We start from the raw sequence: 19,673 nt of genomic DNA on the forward strand, positions 1-19,673 counted from the left end.
AGCGACAGCGAGTGCACAGGCAGGATGGTATTTAATTAAAGTCATTACACCTCCCTCACACGCTGTCAGACGCTGCCTGCAGCCTCACGCCTCCTCCTCTCCCTCTCCTCCACTCCCATTTTGCCTCCTCTCCTTCCCTCTTTTCTCATCTTGTCCTCATTTTCCTCTTCGTTTCTCTCTTTTTTCCCTTTCTATTTCCTTTTGTTCCGTGTTAAAAAGAACTAGTGGAAGCCACGCGTGTTAACTGACCACACACACTCTCCAAAGGTCGCCATCGCATCTCGGATCTCCTTCATTCGTCTCCACAAAGCGGAATTCATTCTTTCCTTCTTGTAATCACTGTTGTGTGTGTGTGTGTGTGTGTGTGTGTTTGAAGTGAAGCTCATTAGGATACTGATGGCCTTGCAGGAGACCTTTTGGCTAGCCTGCCGCTGCTTTATTAATAGACACTCTGATTAAAGGTTTTGCTGTTGTGTGTGTGTGTGTGTGTGTATATGTGTGTGTGTGTGTGTGTGTGTGTGTGTGTGTGTGTGTTCCAGTGCAGCTTAGATTAATGTTGGTGAGCCTGGACAGACGTGTGTATATCTGTGTATCTTCTTGTGTGTGTGTGTGTGTGTGTGTGCTCTATCGGAGCGGCTGCAGCCATCCCCTGTCAGCAGATCCGTCTCTGCAGTGTGCTTCGCTGGACGTAATGACTTTATTTTTGCTCGGGGAGGATTAGAGGAGGGAAATGTTTCCACGTTCCTCAGATCTCACCCCGAGGCCGCCCAACACTTCTGCTCCTCAGACCTCCCGCCAACAGAGCGGTTTAGATAAGATGACTCACGTGTCGAGGAAACAAAAGCTCTGCTGGCTGGATGTGGCAGCACGGGGTGGCTTAGGATCGACTTCAGAGCCCAGATGAGTGTGTGCGGAGAGGAATTACACACGAAGCTGTGTAGGTTGTCAGACTTTAGCCTTGATTGTATGCCGATGCTCTCGGTGGGAGTTTCCCAGGAAGAGCTTCTGCTGACTTCAGAGGGAAGTGATTTTCTTCATAGATGTTACGGTCCACCAACATTGCTGCATTTTGTAGCCGCTGTGTCGTTGGTCTAATTAACTGACAATAGACTGAGATCATTTCATATGATATGCTAATGTCTTACAAATACTGGCAGGTGTTCGTAATGTCTCCACAATACTCCGAGCTCCATGTTACTCTGCATGAATGGGCGACTTCTGGTTATTCAATTCACTGAACTGCCACCTGTCAGAGTTTGTCATACGCTGCAGGTGTCTCTCCCTTCTTTTTATTTATCATAGAGATTTTGGCTAAATATATGAAGTGGGAACTCAGCTTCGATGGGATGGGAGCACGACCTGAAGAGGTGGCCTCCAATATCTTACTATAGCATTATTAGCTACGGTAGTGATTCTGCAGCTACCAACTGTGAAGCACTGAACAATCTGAAAGTCTGAGGATTACCTGTGCTTCCATTATAGGCTCAGGTGTGTTTTACTGAAGGAGATGCAACAGAGCTTGGTGTATCTCAAAGCAGATTTAGAGTCACAGCGTCACAGCTCCACATCACTTCGCTCATGTTAAGCTAACTTAGTTTGTATTGTATTTGTAATTGTATTTGTATTTGTATTGTTTGTGTACAAATACTCCTCAGAGCACCTTTTAAAGGTGTGTGGGTGTTGAAGGTAGACATGTTAACACGTGTGAGGCTGATCTGTGAAGTTAATGAAGGTCAAAACCACGTCCACACACACACATAACGAAACCATTTGTGTGTGTTCCAGTGAAGGTTCAGAAGTCGGACCACCCCCACTCCTGGGACCCCTGTGTGAACTACTGTCACCCTCCAAACTCCACCCTCTGCAACACAAGCTCCACCCTCAACAAGTCGTGGACCGCCTCAAATAACAACACCATCAACAGCCTCGACTACTGCAAGTGTAAGAGCACAAACTCACCTCACACTTCCTTCCTCTCTGCAGAAGAAGAGCGAACAGTGGACACGTCTTTCTTTTCTCTCTCTCCTTTGCAGCTCTGGTATCGGCCAGTTTCTCTCCCGGCTCTACGACGACATCGGGCCCCAGCAGCCAGAGCTCCAGCACCCTGCCGAGGCCTACGGTTCCCATGAGTCCACGCAACTCGCTGCTCAAACGGCGGCAGAGAAAGAAAGAGCACAAAAGCTCCTGTGAGCTCCACATCTGTCTGTCTGTCTGTCTGTAATGAGCTGACTTTTCAGAAGATGCACGAATAATCAAACACTCAATCCCTCCTGTGTATCCGTGTGTTTAGTGTCCCTTGCGTCCAGTTCGGTGGGTCCGGGTGGTCAGGTAGTCCACGTAGAGACCAGCGAGGTGGTCCTGACAGGCGACCCACTCAACGGCTTCGGTGTGCAGCTGCAGGGAGGAATATTTGCCACCGAAACGCTGTCCGCACCCCCACTTATCCGATTCATAGAGCCAGACAGCTCTGCAGAGAGGTGAGCACACACACACCTTCACACACGACGCAAGCCTGTAAAAATCACTCTGATGCCTGACGATAGTTTTTACATGTTGATCTTTGACTGCAAAGTTGGTAAAAATGACAACAGTCAGACATGTTTGAAATATGAAGACTCACAGAACGAGAGGATTTCTAATATTACAAATATTATTAATAATAAACCACAGAAGCTGAAATCACAGCAACCTGCTGAACCAGCGGAACTGATGGATCTGTGTGTGTTTTGTACCACTTTCCTGTGTGTATTTGAACATTGGTGTGTGTGTGTGGGGGTGTTTGGGTGTGTGTGGGTGTTGGCGGTGTATTAACAGCTCTGCTTGGCTCTGTGTGATGAGTGGGTGTACATTTTTAAGCTTTCACTGTATGTACATGAGTTTTCCAAATATCGACGCGTGCGTGCGTGCGTGCGTGCGTGCGTGCGTGGTGTGTGGTCATAATCACAGTCTGTTTTGTTGCTCTTTAATTCATGCATGTGTGTTCACAACTTCATTTAAGTCTCTGTATGAATTCTCAGTTGTAGCTGCATCTTGTGTGTGTGTGTGTGTGTGTGTGTGTGTGTGTGTGTGTGTGTGTGTGTGTGTGTGCGCTGATTGATGCTCCTGTCCTATTAACGGCCTCTCTAAGTGCTGGGTGTGTTTCTGCACCCTGAGGCCACACTCCCCTCTCCATTAGCGCCCACACTAACAGCACTAATTAGCTAGCTTCCCCTCGCCCACGCCGGAGGAATCGATAGGTAACTTCCCTCCTGCTCAACAGGGTGAATCCAAATAAACCATTTCACACCACTCTGAATTACACTTAAACACAGCTGAGGGTCTTTAAGACCGTACGTCTTGTGCAGCGTGGACATGCTCCGTTCAGGTCTTTTTTCCATACATTTTATTTGGTATATATTATTATTCAATTGATAATCTGCAACATTTAATCCAACTGTTATCTGTTATACTTTGTTTTGAAAGTTAAACTTGATTAAAAGCTTTAAAATTTGCTGTTTTTCCTCAGAAAACTCAGAAATTTGACAGAACCACAAACAGAACTAGTTGCAGCTATGCTCAGTAAAATACTCCGAACATGTAAACCTTATTGAGTTGCTGTAGCGGCACAGAGTAACGTCTGGAAGTGATTCAGCGTAACATTATCAAAGAGCAGTTTGAAGACTTCTTGAAACATGTCACAGTTAATGTCAAATTCACAAGAACACACTAACAATTAAAGAATCAGCTGATCAGTGAGTGAGTGCACAGATTCTCTGATTAATGCATAAAGTGCCAGATTTGTTACGGGTGTTTGGTGTCAGAGTGAGGAGGATTCTTCAAACTGTAAAGAAAAAAAAAGCAGAGACAGTAAAATGAGGCGTGACGTGAAGACAGATCTTCACGATCACGCTGCTTTCACATGGATGCAGGCAGACTTTAGACGGCATGCTGGACATTGCTTTAGTGGACGAGAGCAGGGCGGTGAAACTCGGGAGGCTGGCAGAGAAAACCAGACAGTTTTACCATCTGAGAGTTAAAATGCTTTAACTTTTTGTCGTCCTCCACAGCAGAATTTACAACCGAGTGTTACGTAGCTCCCTCACACAAGGACAGAACATCAGCCATCTGGACAATGAGAAGCTAATGATGAGTAATTATTTATAATTTATCTAATAATACATCTAACTATCAGTTATTCTCTGTAAACAATAGCATAGCAACATCATGCCTGTTTCATTTTGCGGTGCTGCCTTTCGTTTCTCCGTCGCTCTTCGTCTTCCTGATGCGGTGTAACTCCTGGACAAATAAAAGGGTCTTGGCGGCCGTTTAATCCTCAGTAGATCATAATGAAGATGTCTGACTGTATATTAATACACTCGCCCGCTCATGCCTTAATGGAGGATATATCCCCTGTGTGCGTGTGCGTGTGTGTGTGTGTGTGTGTCATATTCAGAGAGTGTAAATCTGAACTGCTGTGCACATCCAAAGGGCAGTAACTGCATGAAGGTGAGCGCAAGTTAAAGTGAGACAAATCTCTTCATCTCCTCATGTCAGAAGTGTCCTTGGTGCAGAAAGGGATAACTGATGTAATCATGTTGACCTTTGACCCTCAGAAAAAGTCATGTTCATTGCGTGATGGTCAGCGCAGAGAGGTGTAGCTTTGGTTTCCATCACTGTGCCATGAGCATTTACACTTATTAACTAAAAAACCCTGTGAAAGAACTGCAGCATAGAAACACTGCAGTTAGTGACGTGGAACCAAACACGGTGTAAACATGTAGACACCAAAACAAGTATACTTTGATTCATGAGACTTGTGCATTCATTATTTATATATTTATATATTTGACATTCATGGCATGAAGTGAATGGCTTTGTTTTGGCTCTGCTGGTTTCTGCTTACAGGCTTGCTGTTGGTTCAGTTTGAGTGCATTTAAAACCGTGTTAGAATATAGTTGCTGTATTGTTGTTCAGCTGCATGTTGTTTGTGAGTTCATGGCGTTCTCTGTCTCTAAGAGATCTGTGTTGTTCCACTGGTGGCGACTGTCCCCTGATGTCCGCATGTTTGAAAAAAGCGCCTCCTGGATGACCCTACGGTCGATTAAACGTGCTGGAGTCCCTCTGCAGAGGCCCAGTGTGCAAGAAAACCTCATGCAGCGCCTTCCAGGCCGGCCTGCATGAGGGGAGATTAGTTGGTCTCTGGATGGGTCAGTGGTCAATAGTTCCCTGTGTGGTTTTCTTCCACAGGTGTAGTAGCTGTACTTTAAATCTGAGTCACAGAATAAAACCATGTTAGTCTTTACCAGGAGGAGTTTCACTTGACTTTCTGTGTGTAGTGACCCACCGTCCAGCGTCTGCCCCTGCATCGTCCATCAGTTTGGTTCTGACTCAGCAGTTTGTGCTTTGTTTAGCAGTTGTGAGCTTCATTAAACACTCAAGAAAGAAAAGGAACCATTGTGAGGACAGTGTGCTGTTCTTTGTGTCTCTGCTGATTCGGAGCTCGTGAAATGCAGTTAAATTTCCACATGATGCATAAGGAGCTTCGCTTCCAAAGTCGGCTGAATTCACAGGCCAGTATCTCAAAGACGCAACGACTCCTTCATAATATACCTCTGTTTTGCCGAGAAAAGGTATTTACATGATTCATTGCTTTAATAGTCAGCACTAATGTGCTTTACTTTCATCCCAGCACTGATTTATGTGGTGAGGAGCCAGTTTTCTTCTACACGCTGGATATTTTGGAAGCAGAAATCTCTAATATTCAGACAGCAGCACTGAAATCTACGGTCGCTAAAAATAATGTGATATGTAGCACAGCGGGGAGTCTGAGGCTCCTTCATCTGTTTTTGTAAAATGAATTAAAGGAAAAAACCGTCCCAGGCAGAGGCTGACGATTAGCACACCTACGTGCTCGAGTTTTTCTTTCCCCTCTGAGAGCATTTTAACCCTGCAGGTAATCGGATCTAAACAGGCGCAGAAAATAGATTCATGATCACGTTTTGTTCCAGGCGATATGAAGTGACAGGGTGTGTAAACATGATGCTCAGTGTGCATGTACACATTTGAGACAGGAGGCAGCGTCTTCGGAAACTTTCTGCTCCCTCGGCTTTGTGGAGCCTTTGTGGTCGTTCAGACTGAAATCACTGGAGAACCTCGGAGGGTTCCTCATTGAAATGATCTGTTAACAACGTCATAAACCAAAAATCACAGTCCAACCAGAAAAGATGCTTCTGTGAACAAAAAACAGTGAAACCAGGCCACCCGGGTTCTGCTCCAGACACAAGAAAACCTCGTTCAAATCACACTTCTGACACAAATGACTAAAAACCCCGGCATGAAATGAAAAAAGCCCAACAGCATTGCAGAGAAGGCCGTGTTGGAGGACACGACGCGTAAAGGAAAGCTGGCAGTCAAAGCACTAAAACTCTAAGATATTCAGAACATAACATCCCATGTTTCCAGTCTTTCTGACATCACCACGGTAACTCTCATTACAGGTGTGGCCTGCTGCAGGTTGGAGACCGCCTCCTGTCAATCAATGGAATCCCCACAGAAGACGGAACGCTGGAGGAGGCCAATCAGCTGCTCCGAGACGCTGCGCTGACCAATAAGGTCACACTGGAGATAGAATTCGATGTAGCAGGTTTGTGATGTCGGCAAACAGTTTGGAACATTCTCACCTTTCTGTCATGATGTCATCCTACAACGCTGGGACGCTGTGTGGAACATACATAAAACAGAATGTGATGACATGCTCATCCTCCTTCACATAAACTCAACTGAAAACAGCACAAAATCAAGATATTTAATGTTTGAGCTCATCAGCTTCATGGATTTTTGTAAATATCTGCTTATTCGAGTTTGATATATCAGCACGTTTCAAACACGTTGAGACAGGAGCAACAACAACACCTGTTTGGATCATTCCACAGGTAAACAGGCTGATTGGTAACAGGTGATAGTAGCATGATTGGGTGTGAAAGGGGCATCCTGGAAAGGCTCAGTCGATCACGAGCGAGGATGGAGCGAGGTTCACCACCTTGTGAACACATGACTGGATGAAGGAGGTTACTGCATGGACTCAGAACACTTCAGAAAACGGTTGTCGGTGTCAGCTGTCAGACACCCGTCAAGGCTGTTCAGCTTCAGTTCATGTATGAGGATTTTCTTTGAGTTTTCTTAAAGAGAGCAGAGCAGCTGTTCTACACTGTGCATCCTTTATCAGGAAGTATTCAGCAGTCCTGCTGGAGGATGAACGAACAGACGCATTCAGGGTAAAGTGGTCAAAGTGAGGCGCTGAGAGCTGAGGCAGGGGAGGGCCGAATGATTCCAGCCTTCACTGCAGGGCGCCGCCCCATCCGCATGCTTTTAACCCCACAGCGACGCCGACGCACTGCGAGGTCAAAGCTGCGTGTTACTGTCCTCAGGTCTGATTCCTGTGCTGAAGAAAAGTGACATCCAAGAGTGTCTGAAGTCACACACAGATGAAAGAGTAGCCTCTCAAAGTGTTTGAGAGATTGAACTGATACTGTTTTATTATAAAATTGTATTTGTTTGATTTGAGTGTTCTGCTCTTCTTCATCGCTTTTACCTTTTAACTTTTGGCTGATCAAACAGAAAACAAAGTTACGTTAACATTCAGTGTTACTGTGTTTCAAAGTGTCAAAATTAAGGGAAATATTTTAGCATTTGAAATCCTTCGTTGTTTGCACCCTCGTTTACTCGTTGGCAGTCTTCTTCTCGACACGTTCTCACCACCTGTGGATCAGTGGAACAGTGTGACGCCGTTGGCGGGGCGGCGTACCGTGTCACCTGCACGAGCACAAAAAGAACTCCAGGGAGGCTTTAAGAGTGAGGACGCTCGACTCGACTGTCCGTCCGTCCGAGACTAGAGACAGTTCAGTCCCAGAAATGTGTCTCTTGTGTTCAGTTAAACACTTGTGCATTTATTTTCTTTAGTGATCTTTTTAATGTGACATTATGAGAGAACTTTGGGAATATTTACTGAAACAACAAACAAATATTTACTAAAACAACAAACAACAATGAACTTATGCAAAATCAGTTTGTCAGTATAAACTCCTGTTTTTTCTACTTTCTTTGACTTCTTATGCACAAACTGTTGGAATCTAACTTTCTACCTTATGATCACACTCTGAGAGACTTGATTAACTTTGATTTCAGCAGTGTGGTACATTATGGTTTTCCACACTTTATCGTATTGCCTTTCATAATGTTGCATCATTTAATGAGTTAACGTAGCCAGCAATAATCATGAAATTAGCATTTACCCTAAACAGAGAGAAATTAGAATGATTTCTTACCCCTTCATTAACCCCAGAAGTTAATGCAGCCAATCCCCAAATGTAATATCTCAGACTTTTCAAGTCTTCCAAAATAAAATGTGCAGCTCTGAATGGAACAGACTTATCATCAGCTTTTTGTAGCTGCCAGGCTGAACGCTGTTCGTGAAATTAAATCACTGATACACAGAGAAATCTGACTGATGGACAGCTAATGGCGCAAATTCTTGCCGTTGTTGTTTGGATTATCGGCGTCTTTTCTCGCTCAGCTCTCGAGGAAAGAAACGAGCACGTGTGCAGCGTCAGTCAAAGATAAGAGCTCGTCGGTGAGGTTGAAGGGTGCTGAAGTGACGAGCTGATCCAAACGGCTTGTTGGAACGTCTGAAGTGGTAGCTCTGCTCACAACGTGCGCTCGCCATGATCATGCCTGGATGGAGAGTTGTTTTACTGCTGGAATTAGTGTTATGACTCATGCAGGCAAACGGTGAGGATTTGAAGTCGCTGTTTGCCCCGAAGAAGAGCAATTCAGCGGCAATAAGAGCAAGAGCTAAATGTCTGGTAATTACAAGTGTTAAGCAGGATGAAAAGCATTATTTGTTGCTTTTTGTATATTTGCATGTGCTGAACCCACTGTGTGTGTGTGTGTGTGTGTGTGTGTGTGCGTGTGCGTGTGCGTGTGTGTGTCACAGAGTCGGTGGTGCCTAGCAGTGGGACTTTCCACGTCAAACTGCCGAAGAAGAGAGGAGTGGAGCTGGGCCTCACCATCAGCGGTAGGAACACTCAGACATCGTTCACATGATGGACTTTTTGTTTGAGCGGCTGCTGGCAGAATGTTTAAATGCCATGAGACCACCCTGTGCTTCCTCAGAAACACACACACGAGCAGACGTGTGTGTCTGTGGGTAACTCCAGCCTGCAGGAAGGCTTTGCTCTACACATGGACAGTGTTTCTAAAATGGTAAAGATCGCAGGCCATGAGTGTGTGAAGGTCCTCCGGGAGGGATGAATCAAGGGAAGCTGGACTTGGCCAAACTTGAAAATGTTCATTCAGGTCTAACTTGGTGATGCCACTTGGGTTGTTCGTGCTCCTGTGTGTTGTAACAGCAGTCGTTGGAGTCATTGCAGTCGTATGAGGTCTCCATCTGAAATATAAGAGACACACGTTCGAGGACATCGCACATGTTTTGGACAGGGAGGCCAGATGGTTTGAAAGAGGAGTGAAGGAGGCACAGAGGAGGTCTACGGCACCACTCACCCCCCTCACACAGTGCTGACCTTTCATCCCTTCCCAGGAGATTTAATGAGCATTCACATTTGGCCTCACGTGACAACTCCAATGACTGCCGTTCACACCTGGCCCTCAGGTGAATCAACGACTGAGCAGCCACGAGCACAAACAACTGAAGTGGCATCAGGGACCTTGGTAACGACCTGACAGAGATTAAACACCTGGAACTCCTCACCTGCCAGTTAGAAGTGAAGGAGCGTCCTGGATGAGAGGTTTCCCAGTTTGGAGAGGACGAACTTGACTGAGTACACAGAGTCCAGACCTCAACCCCATCACGAGGCAGGCCTCACTGCCCAGCGGGGTCCATTCTCATTAACAGCCCTTTAGCCAAAAAGCAGCACATCCCTGCAGCAGATTGAAGCTCATTGTTTCTGAATGACATGAACACTGACTGCACAGACGGCTGTCACCCTCACATGTCCACACTGCTCTTTTTAGGTGTCCACATACTTTTGGCGTTACAGTGTTCACAACCACTGTGCAAAATGTAGAACTTTACTTTCTACACTCACACTTTTGGTTGAAAGATCACGTGTTTTAAACGGTGGATCCAGTCTGATGCTGCTACTCTTCCAGGAAATGATTTCATTGTGATGACTGATCAAGTTATTGATCTCACGCTTCACTGTGAAGCTTCAGTGATGAACACACATGAACGTGGACATGTGTTTACTGTAGTGTGCTGTTACACACTGTAGACACACACAGCAGGTCGACTGTCGAACCAGGAACATTTTCAGATATTTGGAGTGAAGAAATTTAAACATTTCAGTGACTATTACAAACACTGAGAGGCATTTTTATGACCTGAAATTTGTTCAACAGAATCCTCAGGCTGACTGAGATCATGTGAAAGCTCATGACTGAGTAAAGTGAACAGCTGATTAATCCCCAACAGTTACATTTAAATGTATACATGTGTTTTATGGAGGAGACTCTGCATAGGGCCCTGATGTGTGTACGTATTGGATTACTTTGGTGAAGAAGGAAAGATCATTGTCTGCTTTCACTTTAACTCCAGACTGCTCCCGTATGAACGACTGCGAGGCAGCAGATGGTACAATGGCTCCATCTTCTGATTGGAAGTGTTCACAGCTGAGAGTGAAAATGTCTCACAGGCAGAAACATCAGCTGATTTCACACAAATTTACCAGCAAACGCACTTTTTTCTCCTGATGAGACATTTAGCATGACAAATGAATCCTTTTGCTATCGAAACATGTGCAGCCTCAGTGTCTTTAAAGAATACTTATTATTATTAGACTTCTTGATATTATTTGTATTATAATCACTTTGTTGTTGCTGCTGCTGTTCATGTCATCTCCCTCCACAGCCAGTAAGAAGCAAGGAGAGCCCCTCATCATTTCCGACATCAAGAAGGGCAGCATGGCCCACAGGTATCACCGTCTATTCTATGATGTTCTTCTTTAGGTCTATCTTGTGTTTGTTTTTCTGTCTCATGCCTAAAAATGTTCTGTATTTGACAGAAACGGTCATATCCGCTTCCACCTGTCTGTCTGTCCTTCAGAACAGGGACACTGGAGCCCGGTGATAAGCTGCTGGCCATCGACAACATCAGACTGGAGAACTGTTCCAGAGACGACGCCGAGCAGATCCTGCAGCAGTGTGAGGAACTGGTCAAACTAAAGATTCGCAAAGATGAAGACAACTCCGGTACGTGTGAGCGTGACGCTTCAGATATTTTTAGTTTTCATTTGATAAAATTATGTTCAGCAGCTTCAGTTTGAGGAGATGCAGTAACAATGTTTGGCCACCAAGTGGCACTGTTGTCCACAACTCAAAGACTCCTCTTGAAGCTTTAAAATGGTCATTTAAGATGCTCTAAGATGCATTTTCATTGATCCCATTGATCAATTCAGACAATAAACAAACAAACAAACAATAACAGTTAACACAATAACAAAGACACGTATGATAGACATGTAGGAAAACAACACGTGTGTGTGCCGCGGCCTCATATGTGGACCATGAACAACATGTAGCAGCCTGGATTAACTGAGTCTTAATCCATCTGAGGACCCCTGTGCTTGTTCACTTAGTCACATGTCACAGATCTGACAGCAGCCATCTTGGATTTGTGCGATTCAACGAGTTAATTACACGGATGGATTCCAAGTTATCACAAAGTCAGCCTGTTCCACGGTGAGGTTCAACGTGCAACGCACACACAAACATTAAGAGAGGGATGTGTCATCATGCTAGATTATGACTCACACACACACACACACACACACAAGCAAAATGCAGGGATTATGTGTTCATGCTACATGATGACGAGGCAGTCTTCTCCCCGGTTGCCATGGAAACTGTGTCTTCCTCACCAGTGTTGTCTTGACAGGAGTTTTGACCTACTTCTGGAGTGAAATGTATGTGTGCGTGTGTCTGCACGTGTGTGCATTTCAGACGAACAGGTAACGTAATGCAGTAGGTGTTGCGGTCGGTGTTTTGAGGTGTGTGTGTGTGTGTGTGCGCGCGTGTCTGTGTGTGCGCGCGTGTCTGTGTGTGCGTGTGCGTGTGTGCCAGGCGAGCAGCATACGTCAGGCAGTGTCATCCACTCCTTGCAAGTGAAACATTAGATTAACACGTGTGTGTCTGTGTGTATCAGATGAACAGGAGACGTCAGGCAGCATCATCTACACGGTGGAGCTGAAGCGGTACGGAGGCCCTCTGGGTATCACCATCTCAGGCACCGAGGAGCCTTTTGACCCCATCACTATATCCGGCCTAACCAAGAGAGGCCTGGCCGAGAGGTAGGCGCTCACCCTCTCTCACACACGCACGCACATCGTCTTTCCTCGGGAATCTAGGTTACCACGTTGAGTTGTGGAGCGTTAGGAAAAGCGCTGCAGATGGACACTTTTGGACTGCTTGGCTGCTTCTCTGCGCAGTGACGCACAAAGAAACGTAAAATCAAAGAAGAATGCTGCAGGCAAATGCAAACAGGAAAATCTGAAACATTAAAAAGAGGCTCTGCAAATGTTTCATGAGGAAGGAAATGCATTGAAGACGTTAGAGACAAACACAGAATAGGGCTCCTTTAAGAGAAATGACACAAAATCTTGAGATATTTTGGCATCATGTTTATGGTCTTTTTTTATGTGAAAAGCATCTAAAAGTGGAGTTTCTCCAGAGAAGGACTGAAGCGTTGTTGCAGGTTAATGCTCTCAGTGGAGTTATGATGATGATATGAGAGGATTCGTGTTTATTAACTCAAGTTATCTGTCACAACAGTCTGTAAAAGAGTCTGAAATCACCAAAAATACCTTTCATCTCATCTGCATTCAAAGCACTAAACATCCCAAAAACTTTTAGTCTAAAAACACAACTTCTGCACCATCAGTAATGGAGATGAGTCTTCACTTCACTGGCTGCAAAACATCAAACTCACTCAAGCTCACGCGGCAAAACTCCTGCCAGCAGACAGGACGACTGTCGCTTCGCACAAACGTACATTTCTACGTTCTTCTTTCAGAAATGGCAGATAAAGCTTTTGTATTGAAGTCCATAGTCAGTGTAAAACATAGAAGTTATTCCTCGCTGGCTCATTGTTTCCTTTTTAGGTAAACTGGTCATGAATTTACCAGTTTAGGATTCCTACAACCACCTTTTTAGGGATGCAGGTTTGCATCGTGAAGCTCATCTTTCACTGTGAAAGGATCTACTCACACCTCAGAAACAGCTTCTCCTGAATCCTGTGAATTATGTCTCCAGGGCTTGTTTTGCTGGACTCTATTGCAACACTTAATCTTGTCTGTATTGATTAGTTCAACCTGGGTCACTTTAAGTTAATTAAACTGAAGGCCCCTGCATGTAAAGACACGTACGCACAGTGAGCGCGGCAGCTTTGGTCGGCGGTCACTGAGGTCGCCACCAGCTGGACAGGTGCCAAAAGGTTTTTTTTTCAAATGAATTTAGGACACACAGCTTGTGTTGGCATCACGCTGTTAAATAAACCCAGTGGTCACTCTGTAATACACACCTGAGATTCTGGGAAACATTACACTGTATCCTGAAAAGCAGGATACTGTCACATGTTTGAACAGGCGGGAGTCACAAAGGAAAAGCCAAGAGTGAGAGCAGTCCCTTCACACCTGTGGTCAGAATGACCAGTGGTGGCAAAGGTTGTAACTGCAGGTCAAACGTCATGACCTTTTTTCTTTTGTCCCCTGAGAGCAGAAGGTGAGAATGAGAACGAGCTTCGCCCAGAGTGATTATCATCCTGTGTGCTCAAGATCCACATGGAGATTAAACAAACAGAACCTTTCAGGGAAATGTGTTACGGCAACACATACAGACACCTAAACCCGACTGAGACGGATGAAGGATCCCACTTCTGTTGCCTTATTTAGCCGTCCCCATCAGAGGGGCGAAAACCTTATTAGGAGAAATAACGGAGGACGCTTTGGCTGAGAAACAGAGGGATTCTCCACCTGCAGCAGGTGTCATGTGACATGGAGCGATGACGGAGGACACGAGGCAGCTCGTGTCCACAACAAGACAGAACAGAAGACGACATGACGACATCGTCCACCAGTGACTTAATCTTTCAGTCTGACACGACGGGCTAAACATGGCTTTTCATTCGCTGCTCAGTTTGGAGACTTTGGGCATTTTTTTCTTCCATAACGTCTTCTTTCAGACAGAAACGTCCAAAATAGACATTTAGGAGTTCATTTACATGTTTACAAAAAATAAAACTTGAAAAAAATCATTGTCTTTATGTTGGTAAGACTTGTGTCTAAAATGTTTAAATTGACTAAAATGAGTTTTTTCTCAGACAAGTTTTATTCCCATCCATATTCCAAAGGTTTTTTATAGAGGGGTGTGTTCGTGTATCATTTATATGATGACTTGTGGAATATTTAATCTCTAAAAACAATGGCGAAAATTGCTTTTTTTAATGGGTGTTGAGAGTATTTTCTGATTCATGGAGTGATAAAAAGAGATAAACAAAATGCCCTCGGTAAAAACATTTGGCTGTAATTGGATGATGCATAATTTGCATGTTTAAACACACATTTCTGAAAACTTGTGATACAAAGAAATAATTGTCATTGCATAAATAATCAACTGAGGAAGTTTTATGGTTTCTCAGTTAAAATGTTTTCCTAATTCACCTGCAGTGTTTTTCCTCACATCCCGTCCATCAAACACACACACACACACACACACACACACACACACACACACACACACACACACACACACACACACACACTCTCTCTCTCTCTCTCTCTCTCAGTGACCCCGTTTCTTGGAGTTTGTGATGTAATTGTTCTATTTCCTGTCCTAAACTGTTGTCGATAAAGCACTTTGCCTCAGACCTGTTGGCTGAAAGCTCTCTATAAATAAACTGGGCTCAGCTTGACACAGGAGAAAGTGCAGGAACACAGATGATATCAACATCGCCGCAAAACGCTCACGCTGACCCACTTTTCCTTTGAGCTGTTTGACGGCCGCAGTTCTAGATTTGCCCGTTTGAAACAAAATCAAATAATAGAATCCAGATAACCTTAAAAGACACTTAAGTAAATATGTTTAAAGCATGTGTAAAAGGGTTCATGAGCGTCTGCGTGTGAGAGATAAGAGTCAAAATAAATATCTCTATCAAAGTAGGCTGCACGATAAACGGCTGCTCTATATTTTCTGCCAGGTTTAACGGCGGCATTGACCGCTGGCTGAAAGGGAGCCGGCCTTACTCATTAGAGTCACTTTGTTGTGACCTTCGACCAGTCATGTGGTTGTTTACATGAATTTTGTTTGAACAGAAATAACTTTTGATTCAATTCCCAGGACAGCATCCTGTGGCACTGAAGCCTGATGTGTCTACGGTCTATCTAAGACCTGCAAAATAGATTTGTATACAGTTAATTTGTACTTGTTTTGGAGGACACATAAGGTTAAGGATGGATCTTCAAAGGGTCAGTTCACAGAAATAGCACAAAACTTGCAGGATAGAAATGTATGATTAGCGTCACTGTGTCCCATTAGAGCCGATATAAACTGTGGTTTTAGTACTCGTGTTACTGTAACTGTCACGTTAGCCCGAAGTCAGAGCTGAATTGTAAATAACTTTGTGCGTGCGTGTGTGTGTGTGTGTGTGTGTGTGTGTGTGTGTGTGTGTGTGTGAATGTGTGTCCAGGACAGGGGCTATTCACGTAGGTGACCGGATCCTGGCGATCAACAGCGTCAGTTTGAAAGGCAAACCCCTGAGTGAAGCCATCCACCTGCTGCAGATGGCCGGAGAGACGGTCACCCTCAAGATAAAGAAACAGCTGGACAGTAAGTCTGACCACTGCTAACACTAACGCTGCACCTGCATCACCAATCTGCCTTCTGATTGTTGGTCTTGAACCAGCCATTTTCTTTCAGACCCTTAAGACCTTCCTACATGCCTAATTAGAAATGATGACTCACATTCTTTACATTGGAGAAAATTCACTATCCGACTAAACAGTGTGTTATTTCTGCTGTGCTTTAACTGGCAGCCCAGAGAAAATTAGCCTTGTCTGTAAATACTTACTGTCTTGAGATTTCTTTGTTGTTTGATGATCTTTTCACTGGACAAACCCAATTTCAGATTTTCCTGTCCAAGATTTGGAGGACAGGAAGGCAGCAGAGGTGGAGGACACAACAGAGAATGAACTCAGTGACCCTGAGGAGGACGATTTGACAGACAGCCAGCAGACAAATAAGCTGTCAGAGCTTTACTCCACGACCATACCCAGCGTCGACTCTGCCATGGAGTCATGGGACGGCTCAGGGATGGACGCCGGCTACGGCAGCCAGGGTAAGCTCTGGATTAGCACACGTAGATGGTGAAAGGCCAGCATGGCTCACACTGCAAAACGTACTCAGAGTAACTCTCACAAAGAGTTTGACCGAACACATTTCATGCAAACTTGTAGTGAGGAAAAATCCAAAATGAGTAGCAGCTGTATGTACATTTGGCTCCTCCACTCCTCATGCAGGTACGTACAGTCACCAGGCAGCTGGTATCGCCCTCCACCCCCATGAATGGCGCAGTGCCAAGCAGCAGCGCAGCACCACACCTCCTCCTGGACGCCGGAAGAACTACCCTTTCAGCGACGGAGGCTTCAGTGAGGACGACTGGGACAAACCACCTGGGTAGGACTGAACTCACACTCATCTTTAGAACTATAAATCATCTTCCCTTTTTCATCTCCACTGACCACTTTTGAGTGCGTGCTAAAACAAGATCTTTTGGTTCAATCCCAGCAGCCTTTGGCTTCCATTCATTTCTGTACCGCATGATGAAATCTGATCATGCTGACTTGAAACAAGCTCTGAAACTTAAATTCTGTATTTATATACACACAGGAATGAATGGAGACCACAGGATGTGTGGAACACAATGGTTAGCTGTGAGCTACAGATTATGAGAAAACCACTGATACTGTCCTTAAAGGACCTATTTTGATTTCCAAATGGACTGACTGCAGTGAATCACTCGTTTCATGTCATGATGTTAACGTAATGTAAACTTTTTTTTTGTGAAAAACATTGTATTCACTTACAAGAGTTCTTGGTCAACTTGTCAACACTGTATGAAAGGCTTATATGTGGATTAATTCATACTGAACGTAGGCCTATCACTGTCCTGCCACGCGGCTCTAACCTGACAGATGAGGAACTGGTTTCCGACACGCTTCACCTGGAATTGATGTGACTGCTTTAAAATGTTAAAAATCAGATGATTCATCTCAGTTACTGTTTCATTTTCAGCCTTAATTGGTGGAGAACAGACCTAAAGCAATGTGAACTGTCCACAAAAAGTACAACTAATAATATATTATAAATCATTGTATCTTTAGTCTGTAGTAAAAATGGCCTGCATAACTTCACAGAACCCAAGGTGATGTCTTCAGATTGCTTGTTTTGTCCAACAGTCCAAAACCAAAATATAAAAAAATTATAATTATATAATCACATTTGAGAAGCTAAAATGGGTGGATGGTCTGCACTTGTGAGTAAAATAATTTGTAAACGATTACTTATCAAAACTGTTTATTTTCTATCACTCGAACTGACCATATTGTGTATCTCCATAACGCTGGTGTCCATTTTATACAAGCCAGGTGTGTAACATTAGAAAGTTGTATCTGACTCTTGTGCCGATATCAGCACCAAGAGCTTGTGGTGAAGTGGATTTCAGTGTGGAGGTTGAGTCATGAAGCCAGTGAGACTGATTATCTGTGTAGTGATGAGTCAGGAGGTTAAGCCTTGTGAGGATAGCGACATTTGCTGGGGTTATGTAACACTAACGGGGGAGGGGAGAGAGACCGAGTAAGAATGGTGAGAAAAAAATCAGCTGCACAGTGAAAGTGAATTAATCTTGTCAGTCAAGGACATTCAGTGTTCAAAGATTACTCATGTCCGATTAACCAGAACGAATGGCCTTGGACTGTAATGACACTGCTCTGGATTCATATCAGCGTTGTTGATTATGCGCTGCCATTGCTAATGCATCTAAAAGAGCATAATTTTTTCTTTAATGTGTACATTCATGGCTTTTGATTAGTTAAGTTACTTTTTTAAGGTAGATTAACTGTTGTAGAGAAAAAGTTAACGTAACATACAATTCATGACCAAGAGGCAGATCCATCAACATTCGGCTCAAAAAATGTTTGTCCAAACATGGACTCTGTCTTGTTTGGTGGCTTGAATTTTTTTTTTTTTTTCCTAGAAACCCAAGACACGGCCTGCTGGTGGGGTAACTTTCCAAAGCTGGATTTAATGTCATTTGTGTTTGTGTGACAGATTTATTGGCCAACAACCAGACGGTATTCTGTTGGATCCAGATGACAGCTTCTGGTGTCAGGCACTTGAGGATCTGGAGACCTGCGGCCAATCAGAACTACTCAGAGAGATAGAGGTTAGTTAGCATCCTCCTTTAACACGAACCGCAGTCATTAGCATTAGCATCCTCAAACAGAATGTTTGTACCCCAAAGTTACCACAAACAAATGACCTTTGTTTCGATAGCACGTTAACATTTGAATGCATGTAAAGACGCGTGGATGTGTGCGTGCGTCAGAAAGAGAGAGGAAGAAAGGCGCTCAAAACACAAAGTGGATCTTAATTGCAGCATAAAGACACAATAACTGTCCCTTTATCACACAGAAAACTGTCTCAGCTTAGTGTTTGTCGGCTGTGGTTCTGTTCTTTGAAATGATAAAGTGCAGCTTGCTGTCTTTGCCGCAGTGGTAGAAAACCAACAAAAAACAAAGCAAAGCAAAATGGTTAAGTGCACAATCAATATAACAATGCTAATGTTGGCATTGTCATTTAAGTGTGTGTTTTTTGGTTTGTGCAGGCATCCATCATGACAGGAACAGCCATCAGTCTGGGTGTAGACGGTGTCAACAAGCCTCCAGCTGAACCCATGCTGAGTCACAGCAGGATGAGCCCATTGCGGAGAAATTCTCTCCTGCACCAGGGAAACCTGCTCCACCAAGCTACACACCTCCATCAGGGTGCCCATCTGCACGAGGAGGCCCACCTGCATGAAGAGGCCCAACTCCACCAAGGTAATTCAGTCGCAAATGTGACAGAGCCAAGGGTGTTCGTCTCTCCAATCTCATGATGTAAGACTGACGACTACAAAATCTCAGGTCTTTCTAATCAAACGAAAATGAACTAAAAATGTTCCTTTCAATCAGATGCCCAACTGCACCAGGAGGCCCATTTCAACCATGAGGCTCACCTGCACCAAGGAGCCCATATCCACCAAGATAACCAGTCCTCTCTGCTGCACCACGAGCCCAAGGCCAAGGCCTCATTGAGAGTGTCAGAGAGGACATGGGAGTCTCGTCGGATCAAAGAGGAGATGCAGGGGATTCTGTCCCCGACACCTCTGGAGCTGCACAAAGTGAGTTAAAACCTCTGTCATGATGTGACTTCTATTCTGGGTTAGGACTTGGATAAAATGTTGATAGGATTTGGCCAGGTGAGCGCAACAACAAATGCAAAGTCAATCCAAAATGACTTACATTTCTGTGTTCACTTTTTAAGAAAATAAGTTCAGTCTGTTTGGAAGTTCCCTCACCTTCAGCTCTCTG

General features: G+C 44.4%; 1 protein-coding gene across 10 annotated transcripts in view; it reads left to right on the forward strand.

The window, feature by feature from the left end:
- The window catches only part of grip2b (glutamate receptor interacting protein 2b), a 245,265-nt gene that overhangs the window by 215,791 nt on the left and 9,801 nt on the right, over positions 1-19,673 (forward strand). For all 10 annotated transcript variants that reach the window (XM_076745062.1, XM_076745087.1, XM_076745032.1 and 7 more), the window contains exons 10-23: positions 1,786-1,941; positions 2,034-2,186; positions 2,291-2,477; positions 6,477-6,622; positions 8,972-9,052; positions 10,904-10,967; positions 11,099-11,244; positions 12,197-12,341; positions 15,734-15,873; positions 16,172-16,381; positions 16,563-16,719; positions 18,373-18,487; positions 18,929-19,142; positions 19,275-19,483. In XM_076745062.1, coding sequence (XP_076601177.1) covers positions 1,786-1,941; positions 2,034-2,186; positions 2,291-2,477; positions 6,477-6,622; positions 8,972-9,052; positions 10,904-10,967; positions 11,099-11,244; positions 12,197-12,341; positions 15,734-15,873; positions 16,172-16,381; positions 16,563-16,719; positions 18,373-18,487; positions 18,929-19,142; positions 19,275-19,483 — 2,123 coding nt within the window. The remainder of the gene's footprint in view (positions 1-1,785; positions 1,942-2,033; positions 2,187-2,290; positions 2,478-6,476; positions 6,623-8,971; positions 9,053-10,903; positions 10,968-11,098; positions 11,245-12,196; positions 12,342-15,733; positions 15,874-16,171; positions 16,382-16,562; positions 16,720-18,372; positions 18,488-18,928; positions 19,143-19,274; positions 19,484-19,673) is intronic.

Source organism: Chaetodon auriga, chromosome 2 (genome assembly GCF_051107435.1).
Source record: "Chaetodon auriga isolate fChaAug3 chromosome 2, fChaAug3.hap1, whole genome shotgun sequence".
NCBI lineage: Eukaryota > Metazoa > Chordata > Actinopteri > Chaetodontiformes > Chaetodontidae > Chaetodon > Chaetodon auriga.